Source organism: Cuculus canorus, chromosome Z (assembly GCF_017976375.1).
Source record: "Cuculus canorus isolate bCucCan1 chromosome Z, bCucCan1.pri, whole genome shotgun sequence".
Taxonomy (NCBI): domain Eukaryota; kingdom Metazoa; phylum Chordata; class Aves; order Cuculiformes; family Cuculidae; genus Cuculus; species Cuculus canorus.
The window spans coordinates 55,179,641-55,196,694 of record NC_071441.1 but is presented as its reverse complement, the minus strand read 5'-3'; the positions used below and the strand labels follow the sequence as shown (position 1 = coordinate 55,196,694).

Below are 17,054 nucleotides of genomic sequence, written 5' to 3'. Positions count from 1 at the left end.
CCTTAGATTAAAAGAGAAGCACAGCACAGACTTACCTGTGAAATTACCTCTATAAAGAGCAAAAAAAATATGAACTGTGGGAAACAATACATTTCTGTATCAGAGCTTACAATTAGCACTTGTGATACAGAGCATTTCAAATTTAGTCACTATATTACCCAATAATTTATGGGAAGGATGATGAAGGAGGATGGTAGGACCAGAATGAGCACACTGTTATTCATGGAAATGTGGGAATCAGAATTATTTTTGGTGTTTCTTAACAGGAAATGAAAATAAATCCATATTTTCCTGCAAAAGGGATCTCTACAACACAAGGAAAGTACCAATTCTCAACTTTGAAATAAGAAACCAAAAAAAAAAAACCCCAAACCCCAAAATGTTTCATATTCTTGAAGACGAAACTGCAACATTTTGAGATATACCTAAAATAAGCGGACCCAATCCTGACACAAGTCAATGTGGTTTTGCAGAAAGAGAAGCCTACTTTACCTGGGGGATATAGCATGCTTTTAATTAATCCTTTCCACACAACTGCATTAAAGAACATCTACTAAGCAATAAAATTAAGGAGCTGAAGAGATTGAAAAAGCTGAGCTTGCCTGTGTACAATCCCGCCAATGCCATTGAAGGCTCTTGAACTGTAAACCACATTGTCCTCTCCAAACTATACAATAAGTACCGTTTGCCCACAAAGACATTCACCTTATTTGAGACCAGTGTTCCTCTCCAGGTGGCAGCTGCAGGAAGATGAGAATCTTAAACATTTATCACATCCTTCAGATTTACAGCTTTTTTGGTTGCATATATGAGAAAGCTAAGGACTTAGCACCTTGTGAGACACATTAACACAGTATTCTGCACAAAATACTATTTATTAATTGTTCTTATTTTTCTAATAGAGCAGAGCAATCTTTAACCCTATAAATTCACATAATTCCATAATAACATGGAATTTCAAAGCAAATGCCAGAATTCCTTAGTCTCCTTCTAGCTTTCACAGCTAGTAATACATTTTACTATGCATAGACCTGAACACTAGGAAGGGATACATGATCTCTGCAGAATGCACAGAGCAGTAAAGAAAGGCATTTAATTCATACTTAAAAATGAACACTGCTTAAACAAAAAGCAAAGGAAAATTTTTTAACAATGACTGTATGGAAGGAGATGCTTTTCATTTCTGCGTTACTTATGAAAAAGAATGCTTATGGGCACTTAAAAGCTTTTTTCTCCACTTTTAAGAAACAATTTGTTCTACAGGTGGATACAGGTATTATTTACATAGCAGGAAGAATTGCACGCCTGAAGAACATATTCTGAAGGTGAAATTACAGATACAGTGATGACCAGTAAACATTTAAAGGGCCTTTCACAAGGTTTCAGCGCTCATGTAAGGCATTAACAGGTAACTCAGATCAGATGCATTACTTTTGGTACAAGTCCTGACCATTACTGAGCAAAGCAGGCCAAGCAGAAACTACATGGGGTATTGCACATACTCCTCAGTGAGAGGAAATCACTCCTACCCATAGAACTGTACCTGAGAACCTCTGCTTTTGACAACAGTCCATGGGACCATGAAGAACCTCGAAAATGGAGTAAGACGCAATGGAGAGAGGTTCTCCCAAGTTTGTAGGAAGGCTACCAATTGCTCAGAGATCTGAAATGTGTGGATCTCATTCATGGACCCATGCACTCATTTCATGATCCCACAGCAATACAATTTGGCATTCATCCTGAGTGACACTGAATTCAGCATTTTGCAGATTATCTCTGACTCCTCTCTCCCCCTGTACTTGTCATCTCTCGCTTTTCCACACTTGAGTTGAGGATAACGAGGGGCTTTTGTTTTAATATTTTGTTTAGGCAGAAGGCTTAAAAATGCCTTATCCACAGAAGCAGATAGCTGGAAACAAAATCTAGAATTCCATTTCCGTCAAGAGACCTGAGAGGATCTAGAAGCACAAGCTGGCCTAGCTATGCTGCCTACATAAAATCACAGTAGCAAGACCAAGAGAAGGCAAGAAAATCAACAGCAAAACCAAGTTCTTCCATCCCTGATGGATAAAAGGCAGGGAAAGAGGTCCTGTGACGGACTGCTTGGGAAAGGTTGTGACTGCTGTTAAGCATGGACTCGCACTACCTGGGGAGTACAAGAAAATACACTTTCAAAAATTACCCTGAAATAGAATGAAGCTTCCATGTGCTTATATCAACGAAGTCTGCACCTAGAAGACAAGTTCTGTGTGGGTTTCAGAAAATATTCATGACCCCTCCAATTCTGAGTTCTGCTAATGATAAATTAAGAGCTTTGGGGCAATTAGGGGAGGCAAATGCCTCTTAGTTCTGCTGAAGGAAGATGTGTCCAGAGAAGAAAGTGGTAATTTTTTTCCCCATAAAATATAGCAATGAATGCAGAGACCCAACTTGTTCTTATGAAAGATTCACAAGGAGATTATTAGCCATCTCAAATGTCCAAACATTCCGCCAAATAACTTCTAGAAAAAACTGATTTACATCACTATGACCTTTAAAAAGAATAATCTGGACAGAACCAATTATAGCATCGCTTTTAATATACTCTACAACTTTCATGCAAAACTAAGCTCCCTATTATACAGCTCACTATTGAAACGTGCTAACAACTCAGGTGGAAACGTGATACCAGCTTATAAGACTGCACAATATGTGGGGCAATGAATGTGGGTTTTTTCTTATGCTGTAAATTACCTGGAATTCTTTTGGGAGGCATAAGAACCAAGAGACCCTCACTCATGCCAAAAGTGATCTTTCTAAAAGCTGTGGAGAAGACACTAATAAAACCTTACCTGGAAAATAATCAAGATTTTACTATAGCTACTTCTGAGAATTGATATATCCCTCTTTACACCAACACCACTGTAAAAAGATCTTAAGTATTTTGTACAGAAATCATTCGTAAGAAAGGACTTATCAAGTACCACCCCTCCAAACCCAGGGTCCAAGACATGAACAACTGCCCAGGCCTGAGGAATAGCAGAATAGTCACTTATGGCAGTCAGATGTTCATTGGTAGGTGCGCTGCAAAAAATCTGTTCTTTGAGGAATCACAAAGTTTAATCATTTCCCTTCCCAAATCAATGCATTTTCAGCTTGGAAAAAAGTGGAAAGAAGGCAGGAACAAGATGAGTATTGGAACCTGCATCTCACAACAGAAGATCTCAGTTCAAAACCCAGACAAATGAGACCTTAACTAGAGAGATGAAGAAATCTCCCTAGGACACCTTGAAGAAAGAAAAATCCACTCTACAGTGTTGAAGACTAAATTTTGTCTCAGAGAATCCATGTAAATAATTTTTGACAGGACTTCAAAACACAGAGAAGTTTTCTTCCAAGAAAAAGAATAGAATTGGTACTTAGAAAAGAAACATGGGGGCTTTTCTGCTTCAAATAAAGTACTCCTACCAAAATGCCTATAATATTAACAGGTTAAGTCAACAGGCACCAGTTTTCCTTCCTGAGTTACCCGACATATAAACAATTTCTAATTCTAAATCATTTACATTAAAGCTTCAATGCTGGAACCTATCTCCCTGACCCAGCACACACACTTTCATGACATCTGACTTTCCAAGCCTAAAATATATTATATAAATAAACCTAATGAGTTCAGAACCTCGTTCACTCAGAAGAAAACATCTCAACAGAAAATAGAAACAGAATCCCTTTTAGATAATATGGAGGAGCTGCAAATACTTAATCTCAGGATAAGCATAGAAAAATCTTTCTAAAGCCAGAACAGGACTTTGCTATTGCATTTACTGGATCTTTAGTAAGATGAGCATTGTTAGTACTGCAAGCAGTTGGAGCCTCCACCTTGAGAGTAACTTCATGTTCTTGCTGTCAGACATGAAAGATTTTTCTCCTCTCACTAGCTCAATAAAACTCAGAAGCCTTATTAGTACACCCCAAACACTATTGAACAGTACTTCCAAATCTCTTCTGCGCAGAACAGGAATGCTACTACATAGAGAAACCTGTACACACATGTGTATCAGAAAATTTAAATAACAGTTACTGGAAAAGAATTATGGCTTACTTCTATTTTACACAAATAGCCAAGAACAGATTCAGGGTCACAGACTGATACGCCCACACAGGTTAAGGCTCAGTTTGCTTGAATAAGCAGAGTTGATATTAGAGGAAGCTCTGTATGCACTCTTTTTCAGATCAAGCTGAAAAAGGATACTGCTAGTCTTCTCAATCAAGTATATTGCAGACACATGAAATCTAGTTGCAGATATTTAATTGTATTCAACAACAAGCAAAGCACATGCTGAAATTTTAGGACAAAGTAAATAATGAAATAAGCACCTCTCAAAAAAGCACTGCGCAAGAAGGAGGGGGGATCTGATAGCATTATTTGTGCACCTGCAGTTAAGATATTGTAAAACTTTTAAGTAAACATAAAAAAATAAATCTTTCTGTATTAATTCATTTTTTGAGTAAACCTGTATGTGTTCCAGACTAACTCAAAACAATGTTGACTGAGGCAACAGTATTTCACAAATCATTAAATCATCTGCAAGTGCCTTCCTCCTCCATCAAACATTCTTAAACACTTCTCTCTTCACAAAAGAAATGACAGACAAGATATTGGTTCAGCTAGTTCAGCCCACTTAGTGTTGAACATGAGGTGTACAGTAACCAGATCACTCCCACCTTCAGCAAGAATTATTTTTCTTAGGTCAAGTAGAACACATACCAAGTAACGAATTCTGAATTGCAAGTATGAACTAATAAACAAGCCTTCTCTGTTTATGGTTTTCACCATTATGGTTTTCAGGTATGACAGAACAGCTACAAATGTTCTACTCCTAAACCTGCAATTGAACAGCAGGGATTTGATCTGCCAGACCTACCAGCCTGATGGAGAAGCCAGAATACAGTGACTGGCTCTCCAACAGTCTTGACCGATGATGGAATTTTGACTCCTTTGGAGTCAACGGCAAAACACTACATGGGTCAGAATTTCACTTAGTAAATGTTTATCTTCCTCTGCTGTGAAATATGCTTGCCTGTATTTTATTATGATTTGTCATGTTCTTTATTATGAGTGCAATATACACTCACTAAATATTAAAAACATGTAGGATTTAAAAACTATGCACTTATCATGATTCAGACTGTCTTACTAAGCAAAAAGCACATGAAGCCAAGGCACACCATGAGTCTTGCTAGATATTAGATGAATTTTTCTGAACTCTTACAAAAATACTGCAAAAGCTAGCCTTTCCTGTCACCTTAAAAGATTAAGAGAGGTTTTAGAAATACCTGATGAACTAATTTCTGAAATAAACCAATTTAATTCTAAAATAAACATTCATCCTCTCTCAACAGAGACTGGTGTGCATATGCTGTGATTTTTTTTTTTTCCTCCAAACATGACTGGATACACCAACTTAAAACACTGATTCACCAAATCGTATCCCACAAACATTGCTTGACTATTCTTAGCTTTTTTTAATTATGACAATACACATCATAATGCAGACAGAACTGATCAATGAAGCCATGTAATATTCCAGGATCTGTAGAAGTAAAAAATGCTATGAAGGTGATGCTAAGACAGTATTTTGTTATTCGACATTATTTTGATTTACCAACTCAAATTCTTAAGAGTACCCTCCAATACAGATTTAATAGTGAACTTATCAGTGAAACTGTCATGAGTTTCAGGAATGTGGACTCCACTTACTTTTACATTTCCAAGTACTTTTTCACTGCAAATCTCCTTTCATGGATCATTTTGCTCCAAAATTATTTCATAACATTTACAGGTTTCCAATTTTTGGCTTTTGTTACACACATTTTAAAAGCATTATGTCACCCACCGAAGTCAACTGTCGTACTGTGGATTCTGATACCCACACATTTAATTCTCTAATGCCACTTCCCTGCAGTCATAAACTACTCCTGTAAAATTATTGCTCCTTCAGGGGTAATTAAATGTTCCTCTAATAACAAGGACTCTAAAGAACAGCAAAATATTGCATTTTTCCAACAGTTGTATACTTTAAAAAGAACAGCTAAAAAAAGATTGCAGCAATTGTAGTTGCAAGAGTTACCTCATATGCTTTAGGTATATGCTTTAAAGTTGCTTCACCTTAGCTGTGGGTGGAAAACTCCCGTACAGTTTTGTTTCTCTCTCTGACATGTTTTTTCCATTAATTATGTCTAATAATTAATGCAACTCAGACATGACTGTGCAAAACTGTCCAAACTCTGTTACCAGTTAACCTCATAAACCAACCACCACAGGGCATAGAAGTGGCATTGGTCTGCAAGTAAAAGGTACTAAACAGTTCTAACTGTGTTGATGGCCCATTCAACAACCTTGTTAACTACAAATAAGGCAAGATAACCATTAGCTCACATACTGTAGGATCCTAGGCCATTATCAGATTATGACAACAGAAAATGAAAAATCGTCACTCAGCAGATTCATTATTGTTTTTCCAAATCTGTGTTTGTAAGACATTGGGCTATGGAAGTCTAATTTTAACTTTATCTGCAGAAATATTCTTCTGCAGTAACTAGACAGTAATTCTAAAACAGACCTGGAAAATACTCAAGGAAAGAGGTTTCAGAATTGCATCGTGAGAGGGTTATACTCCCTCTTTAGATTACATCAGTGGCTCAAAGGAACAATAAACTCAAGAGGGGTCAGCCTACTAAGCATTTTTTGTCAGTAAAAACGAAATCACCAGGTACAGAGGAGCTGACATAGCAGAAGGAACTCACAATTCCATCCTAACTCCGGAATGCAGTTTCGCATTTCTGGAGAGCTCCATTTATATTATGAGAAGGAATGAAACAGAATTAAACCGTTGCAATGTTTTGAACCCTAGTATTATCACTACTACTGCTACCACTACTATTATTATTCCCCACAAGCAAAACACCACCAAACTCTCTGATGTGTTTTGAACTAAGTCTCAAAGACATCAAAACTGCCATAATACTTTTGCCCTTTATTCCTCCAGTTCTCTTGGACCAGATGACTTTGCATTCAACTTATTCCATGATGCTTTGGTGTTTATTATGCTGATGAACAATAGCTACTTCAGGATACTAGAGTACCTGAAGAACTTTCACACTTTTAAGTCAGTGTGGTCCTCACAGATGTCGAAGGACCCATTCCATCTACTGAACGGCCTTTTCTTTAGCACCACCAAAGTATGGGTATTTAGACAAGACATGTCTGTGTTTCCATTTGCCCTGCACCTTCATGACCAGACTGACAGGTCCACAGCAAGGGGTCACAGAAGCACATTCTTCATTCTACTGTGATCTCTGAGATGACTTTCAGGAGTTATCCATATGGTGCTGGGTAATCACAGAATTATGAAGTCCTAATTCTACGGCATCATCAGAAAACTGAGCTATTGATATGACTGACGTCTGCATTTCTGAGCCACTGTAGTGCAGAAATACTTTATCGCATTTATAAATACAATTAATGAAAGTGTGGTAAAAAATCCACAAAACTTACATAGTCGTGAAAGGCTTTTGCTTCGCTTGAATGTTCACATGTTTCTCGTCTTTCTGGAGCCGCACAGTAGAGATCCCAAAATACACTGCAAGTTAAGAAGTTACAAATACGGTAAGAAAATCATTGTAATACTAATGTAGATACACACCACATATGAATGTTCACATATAGAAACAGCCAAATCACTTCCTTGCCAAGGGATGAAACACTTGCCTCTACAAATGAATTTAGCTTTGCAAAACATCCATGACAAATCAAGTCCTGCCATCTGATTCTCAGAGGCAAACAGTGCTGTATTCCTCTAATACCACTGTAGTATGGACCAAGAAGCTAGTTTCATATACAAGGTTTAAGAGGGCAGAGCACACTACGGAAGCTCTGCATTTAACCTCATACCTCTGGCAATTGCTGCAATTAACTTCCACAAACCACAGGAAGGGACAGATTTGTAATAACACGAAAAGGCAAGAAACTGAAGAGAAAACTGGGAGTTCTGCCAAGGTTCAATACTGTGCTCAAAGCAAAAGTTCCCAGAGAAACAGGTGTATGGACATAAGTAGGAAATAGATGGGAATGTTCTTGGTTTACAAAGATAAGCATGTATTTCCATCAGTCTTCCACCCAATCCCCTTTAAATAGAGTTAAATCAGTTTTAATACAAACTTTCTGAAATGAAATCATGTGTAGACTTGGAAAAATTAAAAGAATAAAATTTGTTAGAGTTTCATGGTGTTTGTTTATTGTTTCAGACTTAGTCCTCTGTAACGTAGCATGGTATCCAGCACCATAGTAGGGTATTGTGGAAAATTTGAGTACGCAGTTGCAGATGATCAAAATCAAAATTATGCAGAGTGCAGAAAAAGAAGGGAGACGTTCTTCTAGTTATGCTTCCATTACATAGCTAAAAAGCTATGAAAAAAAGGTCAATGAAGAATGTGTCACCTTCCACTCAGCCCTACAGACCACTTTAAAACTTGTACATTCTTGTACTCATGGCAGTTGGACAGAATTTTGTATTCTTTCAAACACAGGCAGATTGGATCATTTGACGACTAATAAATACCATGGCTAAATAGCAGTGACTATGAGCACTCTTTCCTCCTTGGGAATTCTGCACACACAAATGTGTCTCTGCACACCAGTATATATAAGTAAACAGTATCGTGCATAAAAAATCACAAGTGAACCCCGTGTCTATCTGTCTTCTGGGCTGACAGAAACTGTGCAAATGCAGACACTGCAGCACCAGGGCCCACGCTAATGTATACTGCCTCTCAAGAAGGGTGGTAGTTTGGGTTCAGCTCATTACTTTCCTATATTATTCTCATGACTAGAATGTGGACTGTAGACTGAAGAAGCTCATAGGTATACGCATAGGTATATGCTCCGTACACACATTTTTTTCAAATGTAACTATTAAAGACATGTAGAACCATCTCTTTAATGCATAACTTAATGGAAGGTGGTGAAGAAAGAAATTCAGGCCACCTCCTTTTTAAGATGCTTTCCTATCAACATACTATATATTTCTTTTTTCTGTATCAAATATCTGTATCTTATTCTATATATCATTTTCTCTTCTTTCGTTCCCTAACAAGAAAATGGTTCTTGATAGTCATCTTCACAGTCCTTTTGCTATGTTCACCTGGATTTCTTGCCTCCAGCTGCTCAAAATAACAACTGACATATTCTGAAAGTCAGAGGACAAGAAAACTGATACTTACCACCACCAGGAATGCAAGAATCCTGGGGGTTCCCCCAGTGTGATGTTTTTTTCCCATCTTATCTAAAATAAAACAATGAAAACAGATGTGTACAGTTTTGTGAAGGTTTTTACTGAAAAGCATTATATAATTCATGCAGGTAACAGGCAGAGACAGAAGTGAAGATTTTGTAGTTATGAAAAGCTTTATAATCATCAAGCTGTGTGCCCATATTACTTACTTTACCACACTTACTAATATAGGTGACACTTAAAATAAGATTTTCTTCTTCTAGGAAAGCCTATTTTGGAGTATTTTTTATTTTAGGTTCTGAATACTATTTTATTGATGACATATTTTGCATCACTCCACCACTGAGATGTGCATTATATTAAATTCCAAAATGCATGACTGAAAAAAAAAGAAGTGTTAAAACATAAACTTACAAGGATCTAAAAGATCTTCCAATTCACACCAGGGAAAACAGAAGTCACAGAACTAATGTTACTGATTCAGCAGGTGGCAGTCTTCCCTCCGCACCCAAAGCAAGCCAGTGTTTTAAGATCCTCCAAGAGTGCTTTACTGTTACGAGTAACATGGCAAATACCAGCAGCATCAGAGTTACAACCCAGTTCCTCACCACTCACTGAAAATATAAAGCTAGTTTGGCTTGGTCGTTCTGTGCTGGTAACCTCTCCTGAACAGCTATACTGGCTGGACTTCTGTCCCACCTAGGAAGCCTGGTTTCTTAACACTCTTCTCAAACGAAATGCGGTTTAAGAACTCTTACCCTTGACTTCTCACATCTCTTGTTGATCCGTGAACCCACTAGACAACATAATACATGGTGAGACAGTATTTTGACTGTCTGCAAGACTCACCAAATGCTACATCTTAACTATAATCAAACAACTAGTTTATTAATGCTGTAGTTATTAGTTGGTCCTCAACTACAAAATTAAGTAGTTTGGACTGTAATAAAGTCCATGTAACTGATTAAGGAGCTCTGTTGCAGATAACTAGAGGTCCTGCAGAAATCCACACAACACTGTACAGAAGAATGTCTCATATTAGAAGTGGGTGGAAACTAGGGCATTGCATGCACTCCAAACTCCTCTCATTAGAACTACACCAGCATTTCCAATTCTGTTAAAAAAAAAAATTGGTTGAACACAAACCATATTCAGCCCTAGAGACAGAGTAAAATGGCAAACAAAAAGAGGATATATAAAACGTATATAAAAGCTTAATAGAAAAAGGAGGCAGAGTATTTATAATGCCAGAGGCACTAGTAAAGCTGGCATTTTCCAAAAGAGACTAAAACTTCAACTCTCAACTCCAACTTGATTTTCACACCCAGTTCTTAAGGAATTTAAACACATACAAATCCTGTCAGTAGCTTGCAGGAGAATATGTAGTTCATACACCTAAAAATATTCTAGTAACCTAGTGTAATTTTGACATATTATGCTAATAAAACTTTCAAAAATAATTTTGCTATTTAAAAAAATACTTTTAAAAGGTCACCTTGAGGCACTACCACTTGGTAAAGCTGGCAGAATTAACCAACTGCACGGTGCTTAACCCCACCACCACCACTACCTAACTAATTAATACATAAAAAGCATCTTTTTAAAAGCTCCTACTTAATAAGCATTGGCAGATAAAAATATTGATAAAAATGAAAAAATACAAATAAAGGCCAAAGCTACTGAAAAGGTGTTACACAAACTCTTCAAATGCACTTCCCGGAGGCATGATTGCACATGAACTTGCAGTGGGAATGGCCTGAAAGTATTTATGTTAATCACCAGGAATACGCAGAACTTCTGAGATGTGTCAAAAAGAACATAAAGAAAAAAGGCAACATACAAACCAAAAAATGGTTCTGGAGGTTGAAAAATCATCGTTAGGAGTAACAATTCTGTCTTTGCGGAAATTCCTCACAACTACTAAGCAGCATTTGTGCTCCTCAAAGTGAGGCTTGATGAGTAAATCACCCAATCCACAGGTCTTACGCTGGTCCTTTTTAACAGGACATATTTTATCTTGAGAAATTCATTCAGGGAATGCGAAAGTTTGTTTGAAGAAGCTTTGTTTTGTTTTTCAAAAGATGCGCATTTCCATTTTACCTGGCCCAAGTCAGTCTGTCTGATCACAGGGACTTAATATAATTTATGAAGAACTATTAATTTCAGATAAATGCTCTCATCACCAACTGTACTGATTAAGCTCATAGTCAGTGATTGATTAACTCAGAAATACCCACCTTCCTAGTCCAGCCAAGCTAGTGGAATTATTCCTCCAAGGCTAGTACCTAACTTCTAGAGGAAAGACACGGATGAGATAAGGATCAGCTCTTCAACAAAAACACAGCAGCTGGGGCACCAAAGGAGAGATTCTGGGGCAGAACAGTTTCTTTTGTTTCAAAAATGTGTGTACTCCATCTCAATAGCTCTGTTCAATTCTCATAAGCAATAATGGTCTATATAAAAGCTCGTAGTGCTAGCCCCGTGCCATTTTGCCAGTTGTGTGATATCCTGATATGAAATTGTTATTGAGACACTTTGACCTAGTACTTCATGCCACGTCTCCTGAAAGTAAATTTGCAGATGAAGATACAAGATTTATAGCCAACAAACCAAAGAGGTCTCTGCTACCAAGGGAGAGTTCCTAGGTTTTAGAGATGAACATAACAGACTCATGTCCTTCAGCCCTTCCTCCTAAGGCAGGTTCACCACCCCTTTAATTTGAGGACTAGTTCTATGAAATTCAAACTACAAACAAAGTAATACAAAGACATAGGAATACTTAGGACAACCATCACCAAGTTCTTTAATAGCAGAGTGGATTCCATGATATCCAACTTAAATTTTCCTTTTCTTAGGCTTGTTCCATTACTCTTAGCCATGGTGCCTAATAGAAATTTAAGGAAGGACTCTTAATTTTTGTCATTTATACATACATAGATACCTCTGACTGCTGTACAGCTCAGACAATCTATGTATACTTACTCCTTTTATGCCCCTACGTTCAACTTCAGAGCTTCTCTTAACACCTTTAATCTTTAACAAAACCCACCCAAATTCTTCTGGCAGGCACAGGCAGCTAGAGCAGAAAGGGCATGGAGACCGAAGAGCCATGTTTTTTAAGGAAGGACCAAACCAATACAAATGTCCTCCAATGCCACCTGGGTGTTACCTACACCTCAAGGACTCTCAGAACAACCTCTCCACAGTAAGGCAGTTGCTTCTTAATAACCATAAGCCAGACAAGGATGAAAACACATGGAAAGCTAGATCATAAATTTGCTAGAAGAGGTTTTTTGCATCTCTCTCAACTGATGTTCTCTTGTTTTCATGACATATGCCAATACTCACTCTCTAAAAAAAACAGCTGACTCACACAGGCTACAGAGTCAGGGCAGAGCTATTTATTGTGGGTTACAGCCCAAGACTGCATGGACATCACAAGGCTAAGACTTCTCTATTACACAATAAACTACCATGTTTTTTCTGCTGCTTTTACCACTTGTGATTTAACTTGTGCATTTTTGTCTAATTCTCCAAGCCATATTAATGTACAGTTTACTCAGTCTGAATCTGTCTGCTCAAGTACTACTTTTTCCAGGTTTCTCCATACCAGTAATAACTGCCTCCGGTTCCAACATACCAACATTCACAAGTACTGTCAGAATAGTATTTACTCTTCTGCACTGCTTATGAATGATGTAAATAAATTTACTGCTTTGTGCAAAATCTAACAGATACCTTGCACCAACTCTATACACTATTACTCGTCTATGCCCCTTGTTTACCCTCTTTTGGCTAGCATTAGTCTTTATTTAAACATTTTATAAATTCTCATATTACATTAATTCAGACTGAGAGTTTCTCTATAACCCAAGACTGAATTAGCTAAGTTTCAAGACACTGTATTGAACAATTTCTAGAAAGCCAAATGTCATACCAGGTGTACTTCTGCCAAATACATCATAAAAACAAAATAACAAAATTAGCAAAATGAAACTTGTGCAGTTTATTATTTAGAAATGACAGCTGTTTAGGAAAAGCCAAGATTATACTCTCCATTATTTTCTCTCTTATTTTTCCATTGCTTTACTAAAGAGTAAGAAACAGTTGTCAACTTTACTACAGACATAAACTGATATTACCGCAATTCTACCCCTTTTCCTTATCTCTGCTATCTGAATTTTCTATAAACTCTACAAACAATGTTCCCATTCTCACCCTCTCCTCTACCACTTCTAAAATGTTATCACTAGCATAGTAATTTTATTAGCATTTGGAGGAGTACTCGCTGAAGCAGCAAATTTTCCTAGCACAACAACTTGCCTAGTTTTTCCTCACTCCTGCTTACTGTCAAACTATTATCTTAAATAGTCTCATCAAAGAAAGATTAAAAAAAAAATAATGTTTGGCATACAGGTATTTTTGTATTCTAGAGTAAACGTAAAATGCTAAGGGGACATAATTTACTTCAACCTTCAGAAGATGTACATAAAGTCTTAGAAAGACTATGAAAAATAATAACTATCATGCAAAGGTAAAAATTCCATTAGCAGTTTTAAGTGTGTAAGAAACAGGACGTAAATGACTGGAGCCATAATTGATTTGCCAGATGAAAAGAAGTGAAGTCGTTAGAAGCGTAGTAAGAAAGAACACACAGAGACTCGAGCACTGCTTAAGAGAATGCAAACTGCAAACGTATGACAGTAGGATGTGTATCTGGAAAGGTACATCGTTCACAACTGGAGATATCAACAGTAAGTCAAAAGGTCATCAAAAAAAGAGTGCTGTTGATGCACTCTCTAACATGCACATTTATTACAGAAAACGGATTAATCTTTCCCCAATGTAACAGAGAACCATAGAACAGGAATAACAAGTCATAGCAAAAATAGTCATGTAAAGGCATGTTAAATGACATGAAAAACTGGCTCTTGCAGAACTGGAAACCTATGCTGATCAGTGTAAACAGATATTCAAGGTTGTCACTACTGTTTCCTCTAGACAAACTTATATTTATTTCACTTGCACACACTGCAACACTGTGTAAGAAAAAAAAAAAAAAGGATGGGGAAACTTACCTCTGACAAAAACGTCTGGGCTGATTTCTGTGCTCCTACATGGAGCAGATATTCATATACATACAGTGCTAATCTGAAAATAAAAAAAGGACAATATTTAATTCTGTGCATTTGCTCATTCCTCTTCTTTAAAAACAAAGGATTGTCACAAGTTTGAGGTGCACTCCACCGCCTTTCAAAAACCACTATATAGTGAACATGTCAAACCTATGCCAGAATTTTTAAACTAGACATGTAGGTCAGTCTGAGCTGAGGTGTTTAAACAACAGTAAATTAAATACTACTAACCCCCCAAATTTTTTAATGTCAACATTTTTAATGATACTTGGACAAGTGCCGAATGAGCTAACAACTGATGCTGCTGCTCTGTATTTCCCCACTCTATACCATGCTTACTGTAAATATGATATATATGTACAGCAACACTGATTCTTTTTCCAGATCATGTGGAATGTGTCAGGCTGTTAGCACACTTGAACAATCGCCTCTGTTTATTCAAAGAACGTGCAAACTTTGAGCTGCATCACAAAAAGTAATATCAGCATCCATCCACGGCACGCAGTACAACCACATCTCTCAAGCAAAGTGCAGACTTCTACTCCTTCAGACATGTACATCTAAGAGGTCTGATGACAGAGCTACAACCAACCATCACATCTTCCAAAGAATCACAGAATCACCAGGTTGGAAAGGACCCAATGGATCATCGAGTCCAACCATTCCTAACACTCCCTAAACCATGTCCCTAAGCACTTCATCCACCCGTTCCTTGAACACCTCCAGGGAAGGCGACTCGACCACCTCCCTGGGCAGCCTGTTTCAGTGACCAATGACTCTTTCTGTGAAGAATTTTTTTCTGATATCCAACCTGAACCTCCCCTGACGGAGCTTCAGGCCATTCCCTCTTGTCCTGTCCCCTGTCACTTGGGAGAAGAGCCCAGCTCCCTCCTCTCCACAACCTCCTTTCAGGTAGTTGTAGAGAGTAATAAGGTCTCCCCTCAGCCTCCTCTTCTCCAGGCTAAACAACCCCAGCTCTCTCAGCCGCTCCTCGTAAGACTTGTTCTCCAGACCCTTCACCAGCTTCAATGCTTTTCTCTGGACACGGTCCAGAGCCTCAACATCCTTCTTGTGGTGAGGGGTCCAGAACTGAACACAGTATTCGAGGTGCAGTCTCACCAGTGCCAAGTACAGAGGAAGAATAACCTCCCTGGACCTGCTGGTGACCCCATTTCTGATACAAGCCAAGATGCCGTTGGCCTTCTTGGCCACCTGGGCACACTGCTGTCTCATGTTCAGTCGGCTGTCAACCAACACCCCCAGGTCTTTCTCTTCCGTGCAGCTCTCCAGCCACTCTTCCCCCAGTCTGTAGCACTGCATAGGGTTGTTGTGCCCCAAGTGCAGGACCCGGCATTTGGCCTTGTAAAACCTCATGCCGTTGGTCTCAGCCCAGCGGTCCAGCCTGTTCAGATCCCTTTGCAGAGCCTCCCTACCCTCCAGCAGATCAACACTTCCTCCCAGCTTAGTGTCATCTGCAAACTTGCTGAGGGTGCACTCAATGCCTTCATCCAGGTCATTGATAAAGACACTGAACAGAGCTGGACCCAGTACTGAGCCCTGAGGAACTCCACTTGTGACTGGCCTCCAGCTGGAGTTAACTCCATTGACCACCACTCTCTGGGCCCGGCCATCCAACCAGTTTTCCACCCAGGAGAGTGTGCGCCTGTCCAGGCCAGAGGCTGACAGTTTCTGAAGCAGAATGCTGTGAGAAACTGTGTCAAAGGCTTTACTGAAGTCCAAGAAGACTACATCCATGGCCTTTCCCCCATCCAGTAGTCGAGTGATTTTGTCATAGAAGGTGATCAGGTTAGTTTGGCAAGATCTGCCTTTTGTAAACCCATGTTGACTGGGCCTGATCACCCGGTTCTCTTGCATGTGCTTCATGATAGCACTCAAGATTACCTGTTCTATGACTTTCCCCGGCACTGAGGTGAGACTGACAGGCCTGTAGTTCCCCGGATCCTCTCTGCAACCCTTCTTGTAGATGGGCACAACATCAGCCAGCCTCCAGTCTAGTGGAACCTCCCCAGTCAGCCAGGACCGCTGGAAGATGATGGATAGGGGTTTGGAAAGGACATCCGCCAGCTCCTTCAATACGCTTGGGTGGATCCCATCCGGCCCCATAGACTTGTGGGCGTCTAGCTGGGCAAGCAAGTCTCTAACCACCTCCTCTTGGATCATGGGAGCCTCATTCTGCTCCTCTAACTCTTGGGTTTGTAAACAGAAGGAACAACTTTCTTTGCTATTTAAGACTGAGGCGAAGAAGGCATTAAGTACCTCAGCCTTGTCCTCATCCTCTGTCCCTATCCCCTGTCCTTCTGCATCCAATAGGGACTGGATATTCTCCCTCGTCCTCCTTTTCCTGTTAATGTATTTGTAGAAAGACTTTTTGTTGTCTTTGACAGACTTAGAAGCTTCCCTGGGTAACCTTCAGGGGTAACCTTCAGCATCCAGGCACACACCCAAGTAAGTTCAAAAAGCTGATGTAAGAATCTCACTGCAGAAAGAGAGGGCTCATTCTCTTAAATGACTAACAACAGCAAAACTTGGGCTAGGAAGCCCTATTCAGCAACCCAAGAACAGGGGAGCTGCAACAACTGATGACACAGGCTGTGTAGGTTAGATTTCCATGGCAAAACTGAAGAAG

At 39.0% G+C, this 17,054-nt stretch overlaps 1 protein-coding gene across 3 annotated transcripts in view; it reads right to left on the bottom strand.

Moving 5' to 3' along the window:
• SSBP2 (single stranded DNA binding protein 2) overlaps positions 1-17,054 on the bottom strand; it is a 193,310-nt gene that overhangs the window by 136,447 nt on the left and 39,809 nt on the right. For all 3 annotated transcript variants that reach the window (XM_054053443.1, XM_054053441.1, XM_054053442.1), the window contains exons 2-4: positions 14,351-14,423; positions 9,262-9,323; positions 7,538-7,622 (exon numbers count right to left, since the gene is read on the bottom strand). In XM_054053443.1, coding sequence (XP_053909418.1) covers positions 7,538-7,622; positions 9,262-9,323; positions 14,351-14,423 — 220 coding nt within the window. The remainder of the gene's footprint in view (positions 1-7,537; positions 7,623-9,261; positions 9,324-14,350; positions 14,424-17,054) is intronic.